Genomic DNA, 12,181 nt, shown 5'->3' on the forward strand with positions numbered 1-12,181 from the left:
AACATTGTGTGGAAGAATACTCTCCTTTTGTTGTCATAATTATACTCATAATGCTTATGATCTTAAACGACTCCTTCTCAAGCATCCAGTTGCTGTTCAAAACATCAAAGGCTATTTGTAAAAAGATCATGTCAGCTGTTTTTGAAATGCATCACCTCCAGGTGGAATGCAAGTGATTTTAAAGATAGTCCTCCTTGTGTACCAGCTCAGGAGAAACAATGTGAAGTATACTAACAGCTAAAGTTCTAAAATCAGAATGTTTATTTATAATGAGGTGGAGCCTTTAATACTTACATAGTTCTCAGTTTTTCTTGCCATGTATGAAGGTCAGTGCTTACCAGCATCAATGATTTTGTAAGACTCAGAGATGATAGTACAACATACTGCATATTTTGACTCTTCTGAGAGGGATATGACCTTAATACTAGCAAGGATCAGAATTTCTTAGCTTATGGGATGGAACAAGACTATTAATACTTACATAATTTACGCCTGGATCTGATTCTTATAAATCTCTTTATTAGTATCAGTTTAACTTTACAACAGACCCCATAAGGGCTGCATTTTACTTGACAGTACTGATCAGATTTCAGAAAAATTATTGTATCATGTAACAAGAAACAGATTTGCAAATAACTGAGCTCACTCTCAGAATTAGTCTTATGGCCCATCCAGATTATGGGAGCTACACACATATAACTTTATAACTGAGTATCATTTGCTTTTCTCTCTCATGTCCTGGCTCTTCTCCCACCCTTTGTCTTCTGTGGTTCCCCTGCTAGAAAAGTGTGTGTGCAAAGAAAAGGTGCTTGGAAGTGTCACTGACTTCTGCCAAATGAAATATGCTTATGGTAAGTATGTGACATGCCCTCAAGGTATGATATATATATATATATATATATATATATATATATATATATATTTCACAATGTTCTCCCTATACATCCTATTAGCTGATAGCTATGAAAAATGACAGCACTGGATAAGCCATGAAACAAGAGGTAGGATTTCTTCTGCCTTTTTCTTCTAGTGACATATCCAACTTCTGGTCAGAACTGAATAGTATTTTTCATGTTAAATGTTCCAGTTAAATGCCCCCCTTCACAGCACCACAAGTGCTAGAACTATAACTCAGTAGAAAATTTGGCCTCTACATAAAGAGCAAGTGATATAAACCTTGCATCTAAGCTGCCATTGTTTTTGCACTATTACACAGGTTCCAATGGCACTGCTTGTTTACCAAGAATGTGTTTAATACCGGGGTTATGAACACTGAGTTCAAGCCATCACGTGAGGGAAGAAATGAAAGCTCTGGGATCCAAAGGTTTCATGTGCTTGTCATGACACAACAAAGCCTGCTTGTGGGGCCAATCTAGATGAGACTACCCTGCCAAAAAGTTATGGGATCCTTTTAAATTAAAGGAACAGAAATTTATCATGGCAACCAGATGTTGGGCCACAAAACAAACATGCTTTTTCTGGTTTGTTGTGCAATCATGGAATTTTAGCCATGTGACATGCCTGCAGTCTGGTGAGAAACTTCCTGGTTTCCTTCCTGTAGAGCAGACAGTTCCATCCCACAGGGCAAAATTTTTGAGAGGCCAGTGTAAAAGCTCAACACAAGTTTTCAAATGGCAAAATATAAAGCCTAGAGCCAGTACACTTAAAATCAGACTGTTAGGTGCTGATCTGTTTTTTCCACCCTTACCCTGTAAACATACAAGTGCTCTCATGGAATGTTTTGTGTTGGAAGGGACCTTAAAGATCATCTACTTCCAGCCCCTCTGCATGGGCAGGGACATCTCCCACTAGACCAGGTTGCTCAAAGCCCCATCCAAATTGGCCTCCAACACTGCCAGGGATGGGCCAGACACACCTTCTGTAGGCAACCTCTGCCAGAGTCTCACTAGCTTCACACTAAAGAATTCCTTCCTAATGTCTAATCTAAATCTCACCTCTTACAGCTTAAAGCCATTATCCCTTGTCCCATCACTATATACCCTTGTAAAAAGTCCCTCCCCAGCCTTCTTGTAGGTCCCCTTCAGGTACCAAAAGCTGCTATAAGGTCTCATGAGAGCCTTCTCTTCTCAAGGCTGAACAACCACAAGTTTCTCAGCATGCCTTCATAGGAGAGGTGCTTCATCCCTCCAATCACCTTCATCACCCCCCCCTTTGGACTCACTCCAAGCATTAGACATCAGCCCATTAAGAAGTAGTTGCTAAATAACATGGTGAAATGATCAGTTAACTACTTCACTAGGAAAAAATCTACATTTTCTTCTACACATTTATTTAGAAGAACCATGACTGATGTGGATAAGTATTGGAATACACTTTTTGTACAGCTGTAGTTTTTATTATGTCTTCTTTCAAGGTGTTAAAGTTCTACTTTATAGCAGCATAAAACAAAATTTACTGAGGAATTGTTGGTCTCTGTATGTTTTCTGACAGTGATAAAAGCAAGAATCCTATCAGCTCATGATAAAGGTACCCATGCAGAAGTTGTTGTGAAAGTGAAGAAGGTTCTGAAAGCAGGCAAAGTGAAAATTGCTCGGAGCAACAGAAGCATTTACCCAGAATCCTGGACCAACAGGGGATGTACCTGTCCCATTCTCAATCCTGGTAAAGACAAAATGCTTATTAGCTGTTTTCCTTCCCCTGTAAACAGTGGTGACACTTCATTAGGAACCTTAGCTAGGTCTACTCAACTTTTTCTCTCAGTCTTTTCAGGGCTGAGTCCTTCGATTCATCCACACCAAAGAGGGAGTCAATAGGCAGCTGCAGTAAAAAGAATTTGTTTAGCAGGGAACAAGTTTGTACCAAAAAGCCCAAACCTCCTGAAAATGTTTTATTTTCAGTGACTTGTTTTTCCAGATTGTGACTAGAATATCTGTGAGAAAAAAACCCACAACAACCTGTTTTGTTGTTTTCAAAACTCTTTCCCACTGTTTATAGATGGTAAGGCTACTTCATCTAAACCAATTTGTAGTTGTAATCCCTGAGCATTACACTGACAACACTGAACCTGTGTGCCCAGGAGTCAGCACTGACAACAGGCATGGGAAAGTATGTTTCCATATAAGATAGCACATGCAAAAACTGGATGAAGCTGACTGAAATGCTACATGCCAGATACTAATGAAATAGAGATAGTTCTCTTTTCTTCTACTTTTAGTTCTCTTTTCTTCTACTTACTGACTGAAATGTTTATTTTTGTCTTGTTTTAAACTAGGTACTGACTATCTTATAGCAGGCCAGGAAGACTCTAGGACGAGCAAACTCCTTGTGAACATGAACAGCCTGGTGAAACCCTGGAAAGCATACTTGGGAAAACAAGTATCAGATATTCTTCGAACTGGGTGCAAATAATTTCTGCTTCAGAAGTTACAGTACTGAACTTTTGTCTTTTAGTAACACTGCAGTGAAAGGTGTAGTTAGTTCATGCGTTCCCATTCAACATGCTCCTCACTGAAGTGATGAAAGCAGACATACTTTCTCCTTTCACATGCTTAGACAGAAAACTTGGAACATGACTACTCTTTAAAAATATGCACGGCCTTATCATGCAAAATTAACTAGTGCATAATATGTAGGTTTCAAGTCAGTTCTTAATTTGAACCTGATTCCATGCAGGCAGAGAATCATTTTACAATGCAAAACTAAAGCTATGGATTTGTGTTTCCATATTTCAGGTCAGAGCTTGATATTAATATGTATGAACCACTTGCATCACGCATTCATTACCTGGGTGTAGTTTTCTTTGTAAGTGATCACTAACAGGCAGCAAGTTCTTCCAGCTTTACAAGAGGCGTAACACTAAATAAGCATGTCAAATAATACTTATTTAAAAGAGCTCAGATCAATTTAACATCAGACTGCAATTATGGCAATGCAACGGGTTGCTTTCAAGGACATATTAATCCATTGCTGAATAGAAAAAAACCCTAACATGCGACTTATCTTGGGACAAGGTCCTTTACAGCTGTACATTGCTATTATCAGTGCTGAGTGCTGAAGTCTGCTGCAGAAAGAACCCTGGCTCAACCTTGATTTCAAATTCAACCCCTGCTCTCTAAGATCATTTTGTCTTTCCTGTAGTACTTACTGCAGTCTGTAACACCACAAAGGTTTCACAGTGATTACCACTTAAAAGCTTTATGCTAGGAAAGAGCCCAAACATGTAAGGAATTAGTAGCTGCTTTAATGTTGAAACTGTAACACTACAGAGGCTACAAGGCAGAAGCAGGAGGAGGTAAATAAATGGGTTGGCTGGACTGTGTATTAAATGAGGTAGCTATAGTTACTCTGAGAGCAACCTGGCTATTCAAACTGTGCTCAAGACCACTGGAATCCTATTGCAAATAGCTCATTCACTCTGCTTTATTTCTCTTGGTCACACTTTAGGTTAAGATGCAGAAGCAAGGTTTCCCTCCCATTGTGCCTGGGGATTATTTTTCCCTCCACAGAAGTACAGGAGTGGTAACATCTGCACTCTAGGTAAAAAGAGTTCTGTTCCACAAAAGCATTCTTTCTAAATCAGTTTTACCCTACCCTATAGTAATTAAGAAGTAGCTATTTAAATCATTGCCTAACACAATATTTTGAGGAAATTGTAGTTTAAGACCTGTGTCCCCTGTTAAGGACTCAAAATAAAACAAAGCTGGTTGGAACACTGTCTTTTACATTTCTGGAGCAGAAATTATGAGTCTGTTCTTTCAGGGGCTTACAGAGAAAAAGAATGCACACATCCTACTTCTATTCCATGTCTATAAACCTTTAATGGTCTCGGAAAGGTCGTCGTTTAGCATGGAGTACATATGGAGAATCTAGAAAAACCTAATACCAACACAGGAGGATGGAAGTCCCACTCTAGGACTTAGGCCATTAGTTTATTCTATTGCTGGCAACCTGGAAAAACAGCTTCTTTCAGTTCATTTGTTGCTGTTTTCTCTTTAACTTTACATTGGTTTAACAGCAGAAAAATATTCAGCTCATTTGGAAATGGATGACAGGCAGATATTTACAAAATAAAAGCCTCACTTTCTCCCAACTGTGAATAAACAGTGTTTCTTCCTCCCCCCTTTTCAGAAAGTTCACCTCCTCCATTACCATTGCTTTCCCTTTTTCACTTCATTATTTATTTGTTGTTACCTAAAGTGGTATCCAACAATGTGGCATCTCCAGCAGGCCATTTAATTAATGCAATAAAACACTTTTTAATCAAGGAATTTGGCTGAATTTGAAATCTCAGCTTACTGAAATTAAGAGCATAGCAACTGCTTTCTTTCCTTTCTCCAGAAATTGTCTCACCACAAAAAGATTGACTAGTTCTCTTTCAAATGTCAATAAAGATGTGTACATGAATTTACAGTCTGTTCTTAAAAGAGCCTCTCAGAATAAATGAAAATCAAGCGTAGCGTTACAACTAAGCTAAGGAACATGCTTTTCAACACAGGCCATTTAACTTTCAGGAGATCTTATTTAATGATGATCCAATTCCTTTTTGGTTTAAAGTCAGTACCATACTAAAGCAAACTCCCACATGTTCAGATGTTTAGAAACATTGCACATTTTGTTCCAACTACTAGCTCTTGTTTAATGATTTTCCTCTCTATAGTAGCAGGTATTACACAAGTCTGGATTTAATTTGAAAGTGAAAAATGAAAGCACATTAGGCCAAGTCCATACTGCACACTACCAGAAGTAACAATACCAATAAAAAGTCAATCAGGTACCTGAGTCCACAGAGAGGAAAAATAACAGCATAAAGTTCCAACTTACCCAGGACTACCATGTGCAATCTCTTTGTTCTGCAGTGCTACAACACAGGTAGCCTGTCCTAAAATAAATATCTAAATAGAAGTGACCCACTAGAACAGCTATTGATTACAGAAGCGTTGAGAAAATTTAAATTGATCACCACGAGACTTTGGAGATAAAAAGTTATTTTCTTGTATACTGGTACCTGAAATGAAGATAGGCATGAGACAGCACAAGATGACAACTGTCTTCCTAGTAAGAGCTGTTACATCCTCCTCAGAACAAGCACACAAGGTCATACATAGTAGATTAAAAGAACTTCCACAGAAGATATGGTATTCCTTTAAGAAAAAAAAAAAATTTTGTAGGCCTGTATACAGTATCACATATGTTGTGATTCTCTCTGTGTGCCTAGGTGGCACAGTAATACAAAGACTACTAACATGGAAAAAAGGATGCATTTGGCCAATACAGAAAAAGCTTTTTTGTTATGTATAAAATGGGACCTATCTTGAAAACAGCCACACGAACACTACAGCACCCAAACAGACAAGGTGTCTTGCAAGAAGCAGAACCACATACCAAGCAGTAGCAATGATGTTTCACTTGGAAATCCCACCAAAGGATGAAGTAAAAGCCTTTATGCAAATGAAAAGAAGTCCAGAAAGCTGTGGAAAATTTTTAAGAGGGCAGGTGATAGCTTGAAGCAGAACACATATAGCTTTTCACAGATAGCAGCAAACCCTCTGTAAACAGCTGTGCAGCATGTGTACCCATAAATACATGATCATTCTGGCAACATGGATCCTTAAAGCATCAAAGGAGCTCATTAAATGGACACTGAGCCCTAACTCCACTGTACTGAGATGTTGCTACTAATGCTTCTCCAGCTTCTGCTCTTGGCAAGCAGCTAAGAAGGAAAATGTAAATACACAACCTTTAAGCACTGCTCTTCTGAGAGTGGCTCACTGCTATAAAGATTGAAGTTTTCTCTGTAGCATTTATCATGTCTCATCATTTTTTAATGCTGCTTGATGTAAGATTTCTTTGAATCGCTGTAATTCACATGATGTGCTCCTTCAAGTCCCCCAGATCTGAAAAAACTTGTGTTATTTGTTATGTGTTGTAGCACTTTTTTTTGTACTTCAAACTTCAATTAAAAATACTCAGACATTTACATTGATGTGAGGTTTGGGATCTATTTTTAACATTTTAAACCATGAAATCTTCAAACCGCATGCACATTAATTCTTTTTAATTTAATAAACCACAAACATTTCCAACAACAGGCTCTTGCTTCCACAGTGTTAGCACAAAGCCAAGCAATTAGAGAAAAGCATTTAGCTAATAAGGCAACCATGGAGTGTTATTCTACAAAGCAACTTAAAAAATACATTTAGTATGAGAACATGTACAGATTAGAAACATAAACCAGGTGCAGTTGACTTATGTAAATCACATGTTCATTCAATAACTGATCAAAACCCAATCCTGCAAAACACTATAGGCAGGTGCTTGGTGGTGTTTGATTCCCTAATATACATATGAAGTTTGAGGTCCAACGAGGTCTCAAAAAATAGCTAACAGGTCCTAAAACTGCTTCGTTGCATGGAGTTGATGCAAGGCATGCAACAAAAGTGCATGACAGGCAGGTGGAAGATGCCTCACCTATAAATGCTCAGAACTTTGAAGCCTGCTCGTGCCAGCCTCCGTACTTAGAACCAAGTCAGTGCATTGCAGAGACCCTTGCAACCCTACACTGTAGGTGCACTGACTCTTCAGGACACTGTACAAGTTCTAACCTTACCTGGGTACTTCTGTTGAGAAAACTGTTACCTCTACAACTCAGTCTTCATTCCTCACACATTAATTACATAATATATATTGCTATTGTTCTTTGTCTTGCAGCTTAGTAATGAAAAACATGATGATGTCCAACTGGCAAATGCACAGGTCTGAGTCTTAAAGATAATTTTGACCCAGGAGACTGTCCTGTATGTTTGTAGTAGACAGCAGCTTTATGTCAGGTGTAGCACTTTCATGACAAGTAACACTGGCCAACATGAGACACTGTGCAGTACAAGTTCTGCTAACCCAGATTCTCAGGCACTTGGCTTTTCTGCATTTGGGAAATTGTGAGTCTAACTCTGAAAATATTAACTCAAATTAATTTGAAACATGGCCTTTATGATTAAAAACAAAACAAAACAAAAAAAAAATCACAAGCACTGAGGATATTTAAATCTTTAACTGTACTGGTAACACCTGTTAACAGCTGTACACACAATATAAAAACATAATAATTATCAGCTGGACTAACTCTAAATCTAAATTCTTCACACAGAGCATGGGAAAAGCTAACAAGCATAGCATCCAGCTATCAAATTCTGCCAACCTTTGCTTGTTCCATGCCAGGTTCATTAGTTTAGCTATTAATTCACCCCCAAATTTCCTACTTTGACATTTTAAATTGTGCCACACAGGCCCATGAACATTATTAGATACTACCTTGCATTATTGGGAAGAGTTATAACATTGGTGTTCTAATTGTTCTTCCATCTCCACTTTTCCTCTACTGGCTGGGTCTTCTCTCAAGTTCTCAGTATCACTAACAAAACATCAGCTTCAGAGGGGTTAAAATCAGTGGAAAACCAACTGCAGCCAGGCTGGTGCTGTTCAGCTAAATGAAGCAACGTCCAATAGAGCTGATGAAGAATAAATGGCCAACTGCTGGTAGTTTATTTCTATATTCTTCCACAGTAACACTGCTAGAATTTTAATGAAAACTAAAACAAGTCTGAGCAGCATATATTTTTTTTTCTTCTACTGGAAGAAGAAAATAGGTTCTACCTATTTAAGTAACAACTCTCCTCAAAGAGATTCACTGAGGTGTGATCAGATAAGTGCCTCAGATGAACAAGAGACATTGCTGTAAGGTTTAACAAGGACACTCTCAGTAAAAACCGCATAGGATATAGATCTTGTTTCCAACACAGCCCTGCCAGATCCCCAGATCTAATGATCCTTAGAATTAACTCTAAGATAAACATCTCCCTCTAGACACTGTTCCGTACTTCATTCCTGCTGCAGAGAAGAAAGAAAAAACAGGTCATTTTCACAATGAAGCAAGGTCATCTCTCTAGGAAAGTTACTAAACACAAGTTAAAGTTTGGTCTCTGAAAGACAGGTAGGCTGTGCTACAGAGATAATGAGAAAAAAAACTGATTAATTTTTAAACTCATCCTGAAAGTGCAACTTTATCTAATTTCAACCACTTTCCAGTACTTAACTATATTGTAGTATGTATTTTATGTTAAAACATTCACCTGTAAAAGACAAGTTTTAATGGCAATCTTTATCCTCATCATCACATGTGACACATGCCCCAAAGATTCAATTTTAAGTTGACTGCAGAACAACCCCCCCCTAACAAGCAAGTAATTTCAAGTAATACATAAATCTGTGGCCTGGATCATAAAGGGGTTCTAGCCAGTTGATCGAGGTCCTGCCTTCAAAACTATAGCTTGTTTCACCACTACAGCAAGTCCAGAATCACAAGGGTGTGCAACAAACTGAAGAATGACTAAAACTGGAATACTCAAGTACTATACAGTAATATTGTACAAAGCAGTAATTTAGGAGCAACGATAAAAGTCTGTTGGACAAATAACAATTAAAACTACCCATCTTCTAAAAACAAAATGGATAAAATTAAACTGCAATTGCATCTGCACATAACTGTTCAGACTAAGTAATTTGTATTAAAGACATATTCTATTACATCTAGAAGTGCTTCATGCCTTGTTAAAAGTTCCTTTGGGGTAAACCCTAGTAAACATTTAATCATGCTCAGCACGTCAGTTTTTACAGGACAAAGCTCAACTAAAAGGCACATAATTAAATGAAGAGCTATAATTTCCTAAGTTTTCCTTCTCCCCACCAATGGTTCCTTTTGACCTGATGCACAAAAGCACCTGACACACCTTGCATAAAATCAGTACAGAATTACTCTGTGCAAGCAAGTTCTCAAAAACACTTGAGTCTATCACTTGCCCTCGCCAAGAAACTGTAGCTCAATGATGGCAGGTAGAGAACCAAGACATTATTTATGCAGAAATTAAGAAATACTTTAGAACAAGACAGCAATATCTAGACAATAAAAACCCAGCTTCTTATCACCTGCTTTTTTTCAAAAGCTTACCACTTATTGCCATTTTGTCATCTTTATTACATACTAAAATAACCACTGATTGATTAAAGATTTTAAATGGGACCATGCAAATATAAGATCATGCACTGAGAAACACAACAGAAACAAGGAGTTATCTATACAGAAACAACTGTATTCACATAGCAAAAAAATTAAATCCAGACAATTTATTTTTCCCATTCATCTAAAGTTTAAAGCAAGTTTAACCCTTAGAGACAGAAATCTCTATGTAAATTCTGTAATACTTTGAAGGGATTTCTAATGGTCAAGACTTTACCCTAATATTGCATTACCGAAGTCAGCTGCAGAGGCCACACTGAAAAGCTTCTCTTTCTTTGCTTTCATGGGTCCAAGAAGGTGGCCATACATATTTACTGTTTATCTACCTTCTAATTCCTCATCTTTCACTGAAGTCCAAGCTATACTACACAGTATCACAAATTTAAAATCCAGAAGGAAGACTGACTGAATTTTACTTCTCTCAATGTCAAACTTCATGGAATGATATGTACTCTAAGAACTAAACCAGAAAACAGGAGGGTCTGGTTTCTGTGTCTGAACATATAACACCTAGATTCTTGTCAAGATAATATTAATTTTTTAATGGTGGAAGAATGATAGAGGCGGGGGGAAGTAGGTGAGACTGAGAGACTTTTAATTTTGTTTTTTTAGTTCAAGTTACATTACTTCCACTTCTAAGGGATTATTCAGACTGCAAACACAGTGAAGTGATGACAGCTAAGCTAGTTTCTTATCAGAGGACAGTAGGAAAAGAAAGTATTTCCACAAAGACTTCTTTAGGATGTCTGACTTCCTTTTTCAAAACACCTTAAACACATTACATAGAGTTTTTCAGTTTCTGGTTTAAGGGCCATATAAACTGCATTTGTACTGGATCTAGCACAACAGGTTATCGACCCACAGCAGGATCAGAAAGAAACAGCTTCATCCTAAACTTGTTTTCAAACCTGCTAGATTATTTGCTGCAAGTTCCTTTTGTCAATGTTAAGTTCAGGGCCCTAGATACTGAAGAACAAGAATTCTTACATTTTATGTTTTGTACAGAGATGCTAAAAATACTGCTACAGAGGATAAATCCAACAGCTACAGAGCATTGAGGCAACGTGGGAAAGAAAAGCACAGCAGAAAAAAATAAGAGGCAAACCATTCCCTAGAACAGAACAGTCCTTCATAGACAGCTTTTGCTTCTTCACAAATAATGCATTGGATTTCCATTTGAACAACCAAAAGCTGGCTGCATGTGATTATTTTTTATTTATTTGGTGCCCAGTGTTTATCTGATTCCTAAGACTTCATTTTCATGGTCCAAGTGCCTAAGTGCCAAGGTTTATCACTGCTGCTTTTGTGCCCATTTATTCAGGTTCACTTGGCATTTGTCTTCTTACGCCTGAAAGCGTCACACTGAGCTGTCACACTTTCCTTCTTTTAAAAGCACAGAAACGGTGAGAGTACCTGCTACCCATGCCCTCAGAACCGAGTTGTTGTTAGCTACTTAATTACTGACCATTTTTTTTGAGGGTCTGACAGCTGTACCAAAACATAAACAGCTCAAGCACACTCTAAGACTTAACAGAAATTCCCCTCAAACATTCAGAAGTATCATCACTGAAATATCTTAACACAAGCAACAAGATACCAAAATGTTACATAGAAACAACGTTGCTGAGCATTCAAGACTGCTACCCACAGAGACACGCAAGTGTGCAAGCATTTCTAGACTTTATCTGCAGTGCATCAGTGCCACTACAACTTTTTATGCTATGGTTTAGTTAACATATAGGGAGAGAAAAAAAACAAAACAAAAAACAGAACTCAGAACCCTGCAATGTTACTGAAGCCACAGGTGCAATTTGTTTTGCAATTCCCTCTGCCTACATTTTTCTAGAAAAGAAAACCAATGTAGCATTCCTTATCCATGGGTACCAAACTATGTTGAATTACTATTACAAATTATTTGCACTTCTTAAGTAATTTTCAAATATTTTAATAGATGTCCAGGTCCTCTGTAGTAGACCCTGGATCATGAACAAGCACTAAAGCTACTGAAAATGCTTTATGGTTTTTATGCCCTCTTGCCTGGGGAGAAAAGAAAGGGACAAGAATAAGAATCTGATAGTCTGGAGTCAGATTCGAAGTTTGAAACTTCTACAATCACATTCAAAACCTTGAATTTTGCTTACAATGCAAAGG

General features: G+C 37.8%; 1 protein-coding gene across 2 annotated transcripts in view; it reads left to right on the forward strand.

Moving 5' to 3' along the window:
* Nucleotides 1-5,228, forward strand: part of LOC139801580 (netrin-4-like) — a 45,454-nt gene extending 40,226 nt beyond the window's left edge. For both annotated transcript variants that reach the window (XM_071756006.1, XM_071756005.1), the window contains exons 8-10: nt 783-851; nt 2,452-2,622; nt 3,233-5,228. In XM_071756006.1, coding sequence (XP_071612107.1) covers nt 783-851; nt 2,452-2,622; nt 3,233-3,369 — 377 coding nt within the window. In that variant the 3' untranslated portion in view covers nt 3,370-5,228. The remainder of the gene's footprint in view (nt 1-782; nt 852-2,451; nt 2,623-3,232) is intronic.
* Nucleotides 5,229-12,181: the final 6,953 nt, after the last annotated feature.

The sequence above is a fragment of the Heliangelus exortis genome, chromosome 12, assembly GCF_036169615.1.
Source record: "Heliangelus exortis chromosome 12, bHelExo1.hap1, whole genome shotgun sequence".
Lineage (NCBI taxonomy): Eukaryota > Metazoa > Chordata > Aves > Apodiformes > Trochilidae > Heliangelus > Heliangelus exortis.